Source organism: Myotis lucifugus, unplaced genomic scaffold (genome assembly GCF_000147115.1).
Source record: "Myotis lucifugus unplaced genomic scaffold, Myoluc2.0 scaffold_160, whole genome shotgun sequence".
In the NCBI taxonomy this organism is placed as follows: domain Eukaryota; kingdom Metazoa; phylum Chordata; class Mammalia; order Chiroptera; family Vespertilionidae; genus Myotis; species Myotis lucifugus.
In genome coordinates, this window is record NW_005871208.1 from 331,922 (window position 1) to 348,500 (window position 16,579).

General features: G+C 43.1%; 1 protein-coding gene across 2 annotated transcripts in view; it reads left to right on the plus strand.

The window, feature by feature from the left end:
* The window catches only part of SLC4A8 (solute carrier family 4 member 8), an 80,552-nt gene that overhangs the window by 29,709 nt on the left and 34,264 nt on the right, over window positions 1–16,579 (plus strand). For both annotated transcript variants that reach the window (XM_014461728.2, XM_023759677.1), the window contains 7 exons: window positions 768–914; window positions 1,749–1,849; window positions 8,392–8,566; window positions 9,169–9,302; window positions 10,397–10,642; window positions 13,409–13,514; window positions 14,358–14,519. In XM_014461728.2, coding sequence (XP_014317214.1) covers window positions 768–914; window positions 1,749–1,849; window positions 8,392–8,566; window positions 9,169–9,302; window positions 10,397–10,642; window positions 13,409–13,514; window positions 14,358–14,519 — 1,071 coding nt within the window. The remainder of the gene's footprint in view (window positions 1–767; window positions 915–1,748; window positions 1,850–8,391; window positions 8,567–9,168; window positions 9,303–10,396; window positions 10,643–13,408; window positions 13,515–14,357; window positions 14,520–16,579) is intronic.

Genomic DNA, 16,579 nt, shown 5'->3' on the forward strand with positions numbered 1-16,579 from the left:
ATATTTTTCTTGGGCAATTATTATTGCCAAGTAAACTACTAAGAGAGAAAGATATTAAGGCTGACTTAACTTTCTAGAGATGATTGTTAATTAAATGCATCCAACCTCTTTACATACAGAAACCTCAGTCCAGTTCCACATAAATGAGACCAGTTTGTATAAGTTAGGGGTTTATGCTCGGCACTGTAATGTGAATGTACCAAGGAAGCCAGACATTTTGGCTGATCCCCACTGCATACCCCAGTGAGGACTTCACTGCTCTTGTAAATTGCAAAGCAGGAGTTTCAAGGCATGTGTCTTAGCAGGCAGAGGAGATGGAGGCTGTGTTTTATTAGCGCTCTTTGATGGGGAGGCTTATTTCACACAGAACCTTCATTAGTAATTCCATCCACTTTTTCCAACCATATGATCAGGAAAATTTTCCCATGCATCTTCCCCTTTATTCCATTCTTTGAGGAGATAACAGAATTATACAACTGTAGGATTATAGAATGTCTTACACAATTATAAGAATTATACAAATGTCTTATCTCTTCTTATACAAATAGACATATATTGAGTTCTTTTTTACTTATCTCATCTTTAGGTTCATTTTAAAAAATCCTTTTAACCTTATACTTCTCTAAGTGCTAAAAGTTTTCTACATTTCAGATCCCCATGACTGAAATAAAAATCAAGAGGTTGTATTCATTCTTTACCATATCCATTGGTGATTGTTTTAAGTAAAGTCATTTTCAACTTTCCTGAGGGTTTTTTCTTCTCTGTAGATTTTTCATGATGTGGCATATAAGGCCAAAGATCGAGATGATCTCCTGGCGGGGATTGATGAGTTCCTAGACCAGGTGACGGTGCTCCCTCCAGGGGAGTGGGACCCTTCCATTAGAATTGAGCCACCCAAAAACGTCCCTTCCCAGGTATGTATGCACATTAGCTGATGGTGGCTTCGTGTCACTTACTAAGTGCCCAACCATGGACAAAGCAAAGACCACATAGGGTATATGCTATATAGTCAACACATGGCCCTGTTTCGGGGCACCTAGAATGTCAGAACAGTAGTGAAAAAATGAATATGCAATAATAGAGATTGGCTCAGGTGTGATAGGGTCAGTCAGAATTACCTAGGATGAATTTTAAGCCAACTTTTGAAGAATTGATGTGGAATGGCAGAGAGGAGAGGGAAGGTAATTTTTTGGGAGTGTAACATGAATGAAGCTATTTAAATTAAAAGAGCAAGTTGTATATAGAGAACAAATAGAGTTCCCCATAGGTTAAAGACTGGAAGGGTACTCCTACTATGCACTGGACAGTAAGCCAGATGCTTTACATATGTTAATTTAATCTTCTCAGCAACAGCCCCCAATGGGTATTGTTATCCTTAGTTTTACAAATAAGGAATAAAATTATCTTCAAGGTTTTAAGGTAAAGTAAGATTATACAGAGGCAGATTTGAAACTGGAACTTAGGTTATATCTGATGCCAAAGCCTCCATTTTTTCTGTCTCTGAGCAAGGCAGAGTTAGAAGTCAGGTACTAGTGGAGAGGAGGATAAATTACATTTTTTGTGGTTCCCCCCGCCCCCAGAAAGTCAATAAACTACCCCAAATCAATGAATGCATTTGAAAACTACAAACACTTGGGTATTTTTTGGCTGCTTTTGGATTATTTTACTACCCACCCCCCCGCCCCCCGTTAGTAGAAAGAACAGGATAGATGGCTGACTTCGCTAATTTTGTGGTCATCTGTTAAAAGGAGAAAAGAAAAATGCCTGGAGTTCCAAACGGAAACGTTTGCCACATAGAACCAGAACCACATGGGGGCCACAGCGGGCCAGAACTTCAGCGCACTGGGCGGTAAGTTCTGGGATATTTCACAGCTGATACTGCTTGCTGGGCAGATGTGTAAAGGAATGAGTCATCCTCTTTGCTTTCAGCCTTCTTCTCTGTGGTATCTTAATTGTTTGGGAATGACTTTTCAAATGGAACCATTGACTGTAAGTATTAAAAATATATCAAGTATTGTATCATTCAAATTTCTCAGACCACCTACCATGTTTCATTTCACCTCCAGTTCTTCCCACACTTTGTTCCCTCTGATTTGAGGGAATCCTCCCTTATCTCCTGGCTAACTGCTATTTATCCTTTGTCTCAGTTTAGGTGTCACTTCTTTTGAAAAGCCTTCCAGGACTCTCTGTAAACGAGGTTAGGTGTTCCTGCTATGTGGTGTCACAGCTTTGAGCTCTGTCCCCTGCCTGCCTGCCATCCTGCCTCCAACCCCCTATTACAGCTCTTATTATACTTTATTATTATTGCTTGATTCGTTGTCTTTCCTGCTAGAACGTTTGCTCCATAAGGGCAGGGACCCCATTATATTCCTAGCACCCAGCACAGTGCCCTGCACAGAGCAGGCACTCAATATAGAATGAATGAATGAATATTTTTAGAATGCTGCCTGTTTAGAAACATGAATGGACTAGGTATGGATAAGTATTGAGTGATTATTTTAAGAAACTCCCTTAGGATAGAAAAATAGGTACTCTTTTAGATGTGTGTCTCAGAATAGGTAGTCTACTCTTCTAGGCCAAGATTTTAAAGACTGATGTCAAAAAAGGAGGTTCTCTATGGTAGGCGAGAGAAGCAGGTGCCCAGACTAGGAGGTTTTTGTGTGTGTGTGTTTGTGTGTGTGTGTTTTTAATATATATATTTTTATTGTTTTCAGAGAGGAAGGGAGAGGAAGTGAGAGAGAGAGAAACATCAATGATGAGAGTCATTGATCGGCTGCCTCCTGCATGCCCCCCACCAGGGACCCAGCCCGCAACCCAGGCATGTGCACCCGACTGGAATTGAACCTGGGACCCTTCAGTCCACAGGCCGACGCTCCATCCACTGAGCCAAACTGGCTAGGGCAGACTAGGAGGTTTTATTTGCCAGGGAGGAAGATGGTAAAAGAGAATGATATTTTGGGTTGGAATGATATCCGGTGATGCCCCCAGATCATGGGAGAAGGTTGAGACTATGGTCCTGGATCTGTAAGTTGTGTTTGTCTAAGAATGATCTGCTGGGTGGAGATTCTCAGTACAAGACTAAGCTCATGGAAAGAAGCTTTAACATTTTCTAGTTCCCTGCTTTCACTTTAGTTTTTTCCTCCTTGCTTAAAATTGCTTTCCTTATTTTTCTATCTTCAGTACCCTTCCCAGTGGAAATTCATGGTTTTGTGTGGGTTTTTTTGTTTGTTTGTTTTGTTTTTTAACTGTGGAGAGTGATTTATTTTTCCATTCTTGGAAAGTCATCAAGAGAAAATGCTGAGGAGCAGGAGATAATGACACTTAACTAGCAGTGTCCTGGTAGGGGAGTATGTGTCTTGGTTGGAGGAATGTGTTGAGGATGGTGGAAGATAAGTAGGCCCTGGGGAGGAGTCACTGGAGGAAAGGAGGAGCCCTTTGATGGAAGGGGCCACTGAAAAGAGGGAGCAACCTCTAAGAGTAAGTTTCCTATTTTCTTTTAAGTGCTGTAGGGTCTGTGTTGGGTGGGGAGGCCTGGTGTTGAGAGGCAGTTCAAGGGAATCATCTGTCCTTAGAATAGGTTCCAGGATTGAGACTGTCTTAGAGGAGGGGGTGCTTTTTAAGGGGAAGGGTCTCAGGGCATGGACTTGATCATATTTCAGAGTTATGACTTATCTTTGGAGTATAAAGGGTGTCTACACCCCAGAATTTAGAGTTGAAAGTAGAAGAAATGAGGACAGCAAGGTTTCCTCCAAACAGATAATCATGCAGAGATAAGACTTCAGGTTTCTTTTGGTGTCAAAGGGAGGAGAAGAAACTAGGGCGCCCAGGCCTTTTGAATGGGGGTCACTTATAATCACTTCATAGGGGGTTTAGGAGACCCATTAGATTGGATTTCAATAGTTATAGAATCTCAGAAATGGTGCCTAACATTCCGCCAAAAAATCCTATATGGCTAGGACATCACACATTTAACTATTAACTCCAAATGACTTTACTCACAAATTCAAATGGGGTTTGAGGAAGTTCTTCTATAATGTCATGTCAGGAACTTTTGGAATTGACAAAGCTGAAATTGGAAGGGTTATCTGAGCTCTCTGATAGTTTTATCCAGTGTCTGCCCTGTGTCCACCTATACACTCATTGTACCTAGCCAGGAGGGAGAGAGAGAGAGAGAGAGAGAGAGAGAGAGAGAGAGAGAGAGAGAGAGCTTTTGAATGGAAGGAAGAAAGGGAGGGAGGGAGGAAGCAAGTGGGTATTATGGAACAGTCTCTGCCCTGTGTCCATGCTTGGTGTGGGAGATGCTTTCTCTTCCTAAGCTCCTGAAGTTTTCTTCAGAGCCCTTTGTAAAAGACCTCAAGACACTTTGCTCCCATTGTAGCCCTTTAGGCCAGGCGACCGACCTAATGCTTATATCAGGGACCCATATTTCCATGCCAACCCTAGCCCCTTCCTCAGTCTCATTTATGTAGGGGGTGAACGTGAACCTTGCAGAAGGACATCCTAGAACTTTCTGGATCCTCTAGGACTGTATAGACTAAAAATGCATTAGCCTGGGTTTTATCATTCTGCACGCTATTAGTGGTGTTTCTTTGAGGTGGTGCACAACCTGGGACAGAACTTGGAGACTTAGAGGATATTATCCGCATTGGATGTAGAGGTGTTTGAACATGTGGAGCGTAGACTCTAAGACAGAGAAAGGAGACAAAGTTGAGAACAGTACTCTGAGGTTTGTGTCATCTGATCACAAAGCCAGGGCTCAGACAGTGTCTTAGACCTCCCTGAGGCTGGTGTAGGCAGTGATGCCAGTGCATTCCTGTATGTAACAAAAGGAAAGTCTGATTAGAGTGCCTGGGCCAGACCCTTCACAGCAGAGAGATATTCTGGAAAGTAGATTTATGTACTTAATTGTGGGTGCCACTCTTGGGAAGGGTTAATGAAAAAAAAGAATTAGGAGCTGCTATCTCAGTGATCCCCCCCCCCCCCCACCAACGCTTCAGACAGGTTTCCTCCAAAGCACACCAGACAAATGGATGGATGGCCTATCCCTAAGGCCCTCCAGAGAAGGGCTCCCTAGGTCAGTGCCCCAGAGCCTAGTGACCCTCTATACGGGTAAGTCCTTTCTTGCATCAAGCTTACATTCAGATTCCTGTGTGCCTCCTGCCCTGCCCCCAATTTGACATTAAGGGTAGTGTTGAAAGGGAAGTGTTGAAAGGGAAAGGAAGTCTAAAATGTGGGAAAAGCATCCATATCTATTAATACCTGTGGTAGATGTGCAATTATGGTCTGATTTTATACATGAGCGAGGTATGTGCTGACTCCATAAATTGTGTTCAGCCCTAACCTGTTTGGCTCAGCAGATAGAGCGTTGGCCTGCGGACTGAAAGGTCCCAGGTTCGATTCTGGTCAAGGGCATGTACCTTGGTTGCGGGCACATCCCCAGTTGGGGGGTGTGCAGGAGGCAGCTGATCGATGTTTCTCTCTCATCGATGTTTCTGACTCTCTATCCCTCTCCCTTCCTCTCTGTAAAAAATCAATAAAATATATTGAAAAAAATAGTGTTCAGAAATCATTTCAGTAATTTATAATTATACTATCAATAAGAGCCTCAGATCTTTTCTCTCCCCTTTTAATTACAGCTAGGAGACAGATGTCCTCCCTTTCTATGGCTTCTCATAAATCCATTGCAGATAAAGCTTTTGTCTGTTACTTACAGACACTCACTCCTTCCTGAAGGTGCCTCCTGTGCCCAGAAGCTGACCAATCGTGGCAGCATCTCAGGTTGCCTCATTGGGGTGAGGCTCATTATTGCAGAAGGAGAGTCTTCTCTCAGAAAAATACCCTTCAGAGGAAGGTCATTGGTGATTGAGAGGTGATACTCACGTGGTACTAAGACTCTATGTTGGCTAAGGACCCAGAAACAGAATCTTGCCCCAGACTAATTGCAGCTGCCTGTAAGTTCCTTGAGGGGTTATTTACCCAGAGGAGAAAGCAAGAAAAAGCACTTTATTACAAACTGGAGTCTTGGTCCCAAACCCTGAGGTGGATCTCTTGTGTTCTAGGTTGGACCCTGTAGCTCCTTCTTAAGCTGAGTTTGCCAGACAGGCTAAATCCAAAGCAGGTCACAGGCTGGTTCTGCTTCTCTCCCCTAAGCCCAGATCCACACTGGGATGTTACTGCTGTAAATTGAGAATGGGTGAATCCCAGCTATGTCCACCCAAACCAGAGGAAAAGAGCAAGTGGGTCTGATAGAATAGTGTCTTCCAGTGTCTACCAGTTAGGTACTTATTGTACCTAACAAGATGAGAGAGAGAGAGAGAGAGAGAGAGAGAGAGAGAGAGAGAGAGAGAGAGCGCTTTTGAATGAAGAAAGAGCTTGTTGTGCCTTTTCCCCTGGCATACAGGTCCCAGACCTTGGGGCACACCTCCAGGCTCCTAAAAAGAGGATAGAAGGAAGGGAAGGAGGGAGGGAGGGAGGGAGGGAGGGAGGGAGGGAAAGAAGGAAGGAAGGAAGGAAGGAAGGAAGGAAGGGAGGGAGGGAGGGAGGGAGGGAGGGAGGGAGGAAGGAAGGGCCAAATTTCCTTTTATGAGAGAGTAGATTGTTTTTTAAAGTTTTTAATTATAGAAAATTTCAAATATAGAAGAGAGGATAGTATAATGAACACCCATGTGCCCATCAAGAGTTAACAACATTTTGCCAGTCTTGTTTCACCTATTTCCCCCCACTTAATTGTTTTATTTTTATGTTTTCTAGATTATTTAAAACCAAATAACCAGTAGCATGTCATTTTACTTGTAACTACTTCAATATGTATCTTTGTTTGATAAGGACATTTTACAAACAACTATCATGCCATTATTACATCTAACAAAATTAACAATAATTCTTTAAATTTGCATATTGCTCAGTCCATATGCAACTTTTTGTGATTGTATTAGCAACATCTTTTTCGAATTAATTTGTGTGACAAAGGATTCAATTAAGGGTTGCATTTGATTATTACGTTTCCATTCTATCACAGCCCTCCCTCCTTTTTTTCTATGCCATTGATTTGTAGAAGCAACTGGGCCAATTGTCCTGTAGAATGCTGAATGGCTCTTTCCTTAGTCACCTACCAACTTTCACCGTGGTACAGCTACTCCACTCTTAGAAGTGACTCAGTGCGGGAACAGTACTCACCTCAGTGTGGGATATATTGCACTTGATCTGTCTCATCCTTGGGAGGTGGAGAGGGGTCCTGAAGTCCTGCCACCAAGTCCTGTTGATTCTAACTCCTGATTAGCCCCTGAATCCATCCACTTCTGCCTCCAGTCTTGCCCCATGTTCCACTCCTTATACCCCCACCAGAGTGATCCTTCCAGGATGCAGGTTTAACCATGTTGCTTCCCAGTTTACAAACCTTCAGTGACTTGACATACCATTAGGATAAAGGTCTAATTCCTTAAAACAGTTTCCAAGGCTTTTTGTGGCTCAGCTTTTATAGCTTCTCCAGCCTCGGCTATTTGCCCCTCACACTGTCTTATCCAGCCATATCTCTTTCAGCATCTGGAACCTGCCAGGTGCTCTCACTTCTAGGTTTTATCCATGCTAGCCCCTCTGCCTCATCAGGCTAACTCCTGGTCCATTCACTGGGCCCTCGATAAAATGCCCCTCCGTGTCCCATGTTGCCATGGCACCCTCACAGCACTGCCTGTCTCCTGCACTAGATCTTTGGTCCTGTGTTTGTTTTGCTCACTGCTGCATCTCCAGTACCTGGCACAGTGCCTGGCACCAAAAATTGCTGCTACTTATCAACTGCATGAATGAATTATTATGCTAATTTCTCAAGCATAAGGTAGGTAGTTGTTCAGAGTAGAAAAATGAATGTGAAAGAGGCTTTTTATCTAGAAAATATGTAATAAAACTAACAATTTAATTCTTTGAATTAGTTTTGCACATTTCCTCATAACAGCTCAAATTTGAAGTTTGAAACTAATAACTTCACGTTAATTTTTTGGAACTTTCTATTGAATGGGTAATATACACACTCAATTAATTCTTTTTATGCGTAGGGTAACCATTCACATTCATGATCTTGGTTGCAAACAGAGTCTGTACTGACCCCAGACGGTACTCTTGCTAAGATGAAATACATGCAAATGATTCTTTGGTTTGCACATGAGGACAAAGTCAGGAATGTACATAAGCCCACATTACTCATTGCAACGGGCTGTGGACTCTGTGATAATATTTTTTCCCTCTCAGAGTGCAACTGAGTCTTGTACTTGGGGTCAAATTGAAGCCAAAGTACTACCTCCGGGCAGAGCACATTTGAAGTGCTTTTAAATGTGTGCTGTTCACATGCTTCTCTGAAAGAGGGACTGTGCTAGAGGCCTGTCTGCTGTGTTCCCACAGGCTCTTTGGAGGCTTGGTGCTGGACATCAAGCGGAAGGCCCCTTGGTACTGGAGCGACTACCAGGACGCACTCAGCTTACAGTGTTTGGCCTCCTTTCTGTTCCTGTACTGTGCCTGCATGTCACCTGTCATCACCTTTGGGGGATTGCTTGGAGAAGCCACTGAGGGACGCATAGTAAGAACTTTTAACCACTACTCATGGTCCCAAAGAAGATACAACATATTGTGGTGGCTGGCACGTCCACTGGGGGAGAAATTGCCTGGGCTAGGACTAAGGACACCAGAGTCTTTCTGTTGAATTACTATGTATTCTGATTTCATACCAAGCAGCAACACAGTTCTTGCTTTAGAGCAGACTCACTTCTGCTTGAATATCAATTTCTGTAGCTGATCGCCCAGTTGAATTGCCTGTTGCCCCAAGGATGGAAAATAATATATTAATGTCATTTAAAAATAAGATTTAGGTGACTCTGTATGACAGATCGTTGTGTGAATGGTATCACTGTGCTTTCTGAATCTGTTAAATACTGAAGTGAGTCACTGCAGAACAGGACTTAGTTAAGGAACCATATGTAGATGGATTTGGGCTTCTGAATTATCAAAGTGATGCCATTTACAGGAGTATTAGACAGTGTGTACATATCACTCTTGCTAAGATGAAATACAAGCAGATGATTCGTTGGGGCGCACATGAGAACTAAGTCAGGAATGTACATAAGCCCACATTACTCATTGCAACGGGCTGTGGACTCAGTGATGATTTTTTTTTCCTCTCAGAGTGCAATTGAATCCTTGTTCGGAGCCTCCATGACTGGGATTGCCTATTCCTTGTTTGCAGGACAGGCTCTCACCATCCTGGGAAGCACTGGGCCAGTGCTTGTGTTTGAAAAGATTTTGTTCAAATTCTGCAAGTAAGACATTTGGTTTACTGAAAACTCTAATGGATGTGTTATTGGGTTGTTAGGCTTGAATGCCAGGGTCTCATATGTATAAGTAAGCAAACATCATTCTTGACAGTAAAAACCTGAAGAATCAACATCATTTGGTCTATTGTCCTGCCTCCAAGTAGTACTGTACCTAAAACAGCAGATTTCTTAGTCTTTTTTTTTTAATCCTCACCAGAGGATATGTTTTTACTGATTTTAGAGAGAGGGGGAGGGAGAGAGAAACATCGATTGGTTGCCTCCTGTACGCACCCCCAGTGAGGATTGAACCTGCAACCTAGGTATGTGAGCTGACCAGGAATCAAACCGGCAGTCTTTGGTGTATGGGACAGCGCTCCAACCGACTGAGCCACACCTTCACTTTATCTTTAAAAAAACTTTCCCTCGCTAATTCAGACTCTTCCCATTTCCATTTCAAGTCAGTTTTAAATTTGGCCTAATATATCCTTTTATATTCTGATTGCAATGCCCTAATTTCCCTACTTTTCCTAGAACTGCTTTTTAAATAGACTTTTGTATTAGAAATAGGAGCATATGGAACAAGAGCTATGTAACTTTTTTATATATATACCTTTTTATTGATTTCAGAGAGAAAGGGAGAGAGAGAGAGAGAAACATCAATGATGAGAGACTCATTGATCAGCTGCTTCCTGCACACTCCCTACAGGGGATTGAACCCACAACATGGGCATGTGCCCTGACTGGGAATCGAACCGTGACCTCCAGGTTGATGCTCAACCACTGAGCCAAACCAGCTGGGCCAGCTTTTTGGTCTTAACTGCAATAATAAGATCTTAATCACATTGGGCAGTGATGGCAGAAATGTGTGTGGGACATTTCTCCATTTTCCATGTTCTTGCGTAGCAGATACCACCCATGAAGCAAATCTTTGTCACGACTGTCCCAAGGCAGCATTTAAAAGTGAAACACAGCCAGAATTCGGGAGAAATTGGGTTGCAATACTGGTACAGATAAAATGAGATGAATTAACCATATTTCTGACCCTTTGTCTCTGAATGCCATCCCTCCATGTTTTTTGATGAACTTTTGTCTTGTTTCAGAGACTATGCTCTTTCATACCTCTCCTTGCGTGCTTGTATTGGACTGTGGACCGCCTTCCTATGTATTGTTCTTGTGGCAACTGATGCCAGTTCCCTTGTCTGCTACATTACTCGCTTCACTGAAGAAGCATTTGCCTCCTTAATTTGCATAATTTTCATCTATGAAGCAATAGAAAAGCTGATTCACCTGGCAGAGACCTACCCCATCCACATGCACAGCCAGCTGGACCACCTTAGCCTGTATTAGTAAGTATGCTTCTGCAAGTCTTTTTTTTAAAATTGAGCAAAGGGCCTGAGTTTAATGACTGATATAGTATGCTAGGCAGTGCTTACAGCTTCTGTGATGGAACTATCTTGGCCCTTTGGGAAACAGAGCTCAGATATGGATGTGGAGACTCCTGCTAGAGGAGAACAGTCAACATTGATGACAGAGAAGATGGACTAAGAGTGAAACTCAGATGGGAGTTGAGAAATGCTTTCCAAGCATGTCTTTTGGTTCCAGGCATTGAGACAAAAATAGGCTGCTAAAGCAGCAGGGATAATTCAGTTTAGTTGTTGGGAAGAACTACTTTTTGTAGGGACTTGTGAGATCCTGGGACCATGTTATCAAGATACTGCATCTAGAAATTATTTACTTACCTAGATTTCAACTAAAGAGACTGTGTTTTCTTCACATGTTCAACATAGTTTGGTTCAGCTAGAAAAGAAACACAGTATTTGTGTTTTCAACCTTTAAGAAGAGTCTGGTCCTATACAACATTTCTTCTCTGGAATAGTATTCTCCAAATTGTAACTAAAGACTTTCATCCTTTAGTTCTGTGCCTCAAATTCCATCCCTTCTGGCTGTACAGTTCTGATCTGGAGGGTCTGGTTGTGAAGTGGACAATTTCAACCTGAAACTGCCTGGGTAGATAGAGCGCACTGCATGGAGGTGTCTGCTAACTATCAATAGATACACTTTTATAGATTCTAGTTATCTGTTCATCAACCTAAAAAATCAAAATTTATACAAAATTTATTAGAATTTATAAAAATTGTTTTATCACAAAATAACCACCATTAGGGAGTGTAATCTTTGAAGCCTAGTGGATTGTCAGTTGGCATTGGAGCTCTGAATTGCCCATTGGCAGTGGAGTAAGTTCATTCTTTGACCTTTTTTATAATTTATTTATTTAACAAGTATTTGCTGATCATCTACTATGTGCCAGCACTGTTTTAGGCCCTGGAAAAAGCGATGAATATGATAGACAAAAGGATCTATCCTCATGAGACTTATATCTAAGTGGGAGACAACAGACAAAAGTAATCAGCCCTGCACTGAGTAGACTTTGGGTCTGGATACTGTAATTCTTTGTTAATAAAGCTCAAATGGTATTTTTATTATTTGCATTCTACTGTTGGTTCATATGGAGCTGATGAGAAGCTAGAACTTTCCAACTCTTTAAATGATTTTATGTTTATATGTGTGGAACTGATTTTTTAAAATATAATTTCTTTTAAAGAGCAGTTTTAGTTAGGTTCACAGCAAAAATGAGCAGAAAGTACAGAGAGTTCCCATATACCTTCCTGCTCCCACATATGCATAACTTTTTCCACTATCACTTTCCCATACCAAAGTGGTACATTTGTTGTAATCAATGAACTTGCATTGATACATCATTATTACCCCGTGTCCATAGTTTACATTAGGGTTCACTCTTGGTGTTACACATTCTGTGAGTTTTGACAAATGTATAAGAGCATTCCATCATTGTAGTTTTATACCGAGTAGTTTCACTGTCCTAAAAATCCTCTGTACTCTGCCTTTTCATCCTACCCTACCACCCCAATCCCTGGCAACCACTAATCTTTACACTGTCTCCATGGTTTTGCCTTTTCCACAACGTCATACAGTTTGGCAAAATCATACAATATGGACTGGCCAGGCATCCCAGTGGGGACCCCCACCCTGAAGGAGGTGTGACCAGCTGCAAACAGCCATCAGCCCCTCACCCAGGCTGACCAGGCACCCCAATGGGACCCCCACCCTGATCTGGGACACCCTTCAGGGCAAACCAGCCGGCCCCCACCCGTGCACCAGGCCTCTATCCTATATAGTAAAAGGGTAATATGTAAACTGACCCTAACAGCAGAAAGACTGGGAATGACTGGTCACTATGACACACACTGACCACCAGGGGGCAGACACTCAATGCAGGAGCTGCCCTCTGGTGGTCAGGGCACTCCCACATGGGGGAGCTCTGCTCAGCCACAAGCCAGGCTGATGGCTGCCAGTACAGCAGTGGTGGTGGGAGCCTCTCCTGCCTCCTCAGCAGTGCTAAGGATGTCTGACTGCAGCTTAGGTATGCTCCCCGCTTATATGAAATGAAAGTGGTGGGAATGGCTATGTCAGTTGAATGTACAGGGAGCCATTTCAGGCATGAAGCATGCTGAGACTTGGAGGCAGCATGGTGGCCAGTGGGACAGGTCTGGTCTGGTCTGGTTTAGATAGAGGAAGAGACCTGGGAAGCCAGGGAATGGCCAAGATAGTGGATTACCAGGGATGACACAGTGTTAGGAAGAGCTTACATCACAATTCTGGGAGACTGAATTTTAGAGCAATAATGTGACGGTTATAGGGAGAAAATCATCCAGGTTTAGAGAAAACTGTTGGGCGCAGAGTGGGTTATCAAGTCTTCCTTGCTATGTAGATTGAATTCCACAGGACAAGCCTAAGAGATAGAAACTAAGAAACCACTAGGGCTCATTCTGAGTGCATCAGATGCTAAGCTTGGTTGTCAATACAATAGAATCCAAGACCCACACACTGATTTGAGTCCATCTTTATTAATGACTGACTGAAAAACCAGGGTGTGGTTGGGCCTCATCCAGTAGAACCAACCTCAGGAATCTGAAGTGTGCAAAGGAGAAGCAAAGCAGGCTCTGATACTAAAGCCTTTAGCCCAGTCATGGCTAAAAATATTCTATTGAATAGTTGGCTGCTTTCCTCAGGAATCTTTTTCCCCCCTCCAGCTGCAGGTGTACTGTCCCAGAGAATCCAAACAATCACACACTACAGTATTGGAAGGACCAAAACATCGTGACAACAGAAGTCCACTGGGCTAACCTGACTGTTACTGTAAGTCTGGGAGCTGCCAGATGGCCTAGCATTGTGACTGCCAGGTTTAAGGGAGTCTTCTAGGTAGAAGTGGGTAGCCCTTTAGCAAGCTCTGACATTTACAGAAATAAAATATTTTTCTTCTTTTAAACTGTTCTTACTGACCCCCCCCTTCAAAATTGTCTTGCACATAAAGATAAATAATACTATTTCTTACTTCTCTCTCACATGCAATAGCTACCCCCTATCCAGTGACCCTGCACTAAAGATATGTGGGGATGAAACCAGGCAGGGTTGGGGAGCAGATCTAGGTTTTATGGAGCTTGAAGGACATTCAAATCAGCAAGGCCTCTGTAATAAAAATAGTACAAATTGCTAGGGCCCTCTTAGAACCTTGTATTTTCTTGAAACAGTTCTGGTTTCATTTTCAAAAGTGTCTTAGTTTGGCCCAGCCAGTGTGACTCAGTGGTTGAGCATTGACCTATGAACCAGGAGGTCCTGGGTTGATTCTGGGCAAGGCACATGCCTGGGTTGCAGGCTCAGTCCCCACTAGGGAGCATGTAGGAGGCAGCCAATCGATGATTCTCGCTAATCATTGATATTTCTATCTCTCCCTCTCCCTTCCTCTGAAATCAATGAAAAAAATATATATTTTAAAAATGTCTTAGTTCAGACCATAAGTAGTCACCCTACCTGGAAGGGGCCTATGCAAGTGAAACCTGCACAACTACATGAAGGTTAATGCTGCTGGCAGCATATGCTACCCAGCAGTTGCAGGATCACAGTGAGTGGTGGACTCAGAAGGCAGCCTCTAGTTTCTCCCTCCGGCCTGCTTTTCATTATCCAGAATGTTTGTTTCTCCAGGAATGCCAGGAGATGCATGGAGAGTTCACAGGACCTGCATGTGGCCATCATGGACCCTATACTCCTGATGTGCTGTTTTGGTCCTGCATTCTCTTCTTCACCACCTTCATCCTTTCAAGCACCTTAAAGACATTTAAGACAAGCCGCTATTTCCCAACCAGAGTAAGTAGCATATTCATACATTTCTTTTGTGTTAGAATCCTATATAATAAAAGGCTAATATGCAAATTGACAGAATGGTGGAACGACTGGTCGCTATGACATGTACTTAGCAGCAGGGGGCAGACGCTCAATGCAGGAGCTACCTCCTGGTGGTCAGTGCTCTCCCCCACTCAGCCAGAAGCCCTGAGCCGGTCTCACAGCTGGCTCCATGGGGAGCGGGCCTAAGCCAGCAGGCAGACATCCCCCGAGGGGTCCCGGACTGTGAGAGGGTGCAGGCTGGACGGAGGGACACCCCCTCTCCTCCCAGTGCACAGATGTCATGCACCAGGCCTCTAGTTCTAATATAACAGCCTCATCTCAGCCTCCATGCTGCTTGCTGAGTAGAGTGGCAGGTGGAGAGTTCTAAATGTCCTGATGAGCCACACTGCAGCATCTCTTCTTCTAATGACCAACAGCCCCTTTCATAAATGTGTGGTGTGGAATGAGGAGTTAATATATGTAAAAGATTTTTGATTTAAAAGCACAGGTGAGTTTAAGGTGGAGTAGTGTTCTCTAACAGCTACTAAGTCTCATTTCTGGAATGCTATTAAGTTTTATTTCTAGAATGCAATAAATAGGGCTGGCTACTTAATGTAATTAATTGGGATGATTGCTTTGGATTAGGTAGGGAGTCCCAAAGTCTCCTCTCAGGAATGGCTCTTGTAATAGCTTGTGAAATCACTTGTTAAATTGACTCCAGCAGTGAGAACGCTCCTGACTTGGTTTGCCTGACTGTTTGAAGCCTCAACAAGCTCTCCCTGATGCAGCTGACACTGTTTGTCATGCCCAGTTATGGTAGGACAGAATTACAGGCCAAGTTTAGAGTGGCTGAAGGGGCTATTGCTTTGAAAAGGAGCTTGAATCAGGAGGAATTGGTGGTTTTTCTGTGAGGTTTCAATCAGGCACGTTTGCAGAGCAGGATGTATGAATAGGGAAAGGGGTCAGTTGATTGGATATTTACTGTACACACATACATCACTAAAACATTCTTAGACTTCAGTGGATCTACACAGTAATTAAGGAGATACATACTAGATATGCTCTGGGTCATTGTTTCCAGTCTGGACAAACAGTGAACAAATGGCAGTTATGTACTGACTACCAGCTCAGGTGTGGTTAAGTGCTGTAGGGGATGCAAAAGATTGGATAGGAAGTGGAAACATATGAAACAACCAGGTCATATGAGACAGTAGTAAAGAGTTGGATGTAAGTGCCATAGGAGTTCAGAGGAGAGAAGAGTCACTGGGCCCCAGGATGGTCAAGATGGGCTTCATGGTGGGGACAGCTACATGTTCAGAGAATTTATGTAACATTCAGAGGAGAACTAACAAAACCAGGGAGGGGGAGCTGGAAAACTCAGGTTTCAAAGGAAAGCAAAGTCAGGTTCAGGTAGTAGTGATGTTAAACATGGCTGAGATGTATTTTGCTCTATTTCTGTTGGAAGTTTAGCTTAAGACAGGCACTGAGCATTTCAGGCACATTGTATTTATTAAAGCTACACTAAACTATAAAGTGGGTTAGTCCTCTTAGGAAAAAACGGTGATAAATGCTATGGAGAAAAATAAAGCAGGAAAGGAGTATAGGAAGAGCTGAGGAGGCAGGTGGCAACCAATTTTAAGTAGGGTCATCAAAGAAGATCTCATGAAGGTTGTATTTGGGTGAGCATAAAGGAGGTAAGGGAGCGACCCAAGAGATTACTGGAGAAAAAACATTCGAGATAGAAGGATGAGTAAGTTCAAAGACTCAGGTGGGAGTGAGTCTGGCATGTTTAAGAAACAGCAGGGAGGTCTGTGTGCTGGAGCAGAGTGAGCAAGCAGAGAGCATTAGGAGCTGGGTTCAGAGAGGTAATGATGTCAGTGAGTGGGGGCCTCATAGGCCAAGAGGGCCTTTTGGGTTTTTAACTCAGTGAAATGAGCAACCATTTCGGGGTTTTGGTGGAGGCATTAACTTGGGCATATTAACATATTCCTGTTATTTAAATATGCTTGTATTAATTCAAGTATAAAATTAAAGCATTCTCC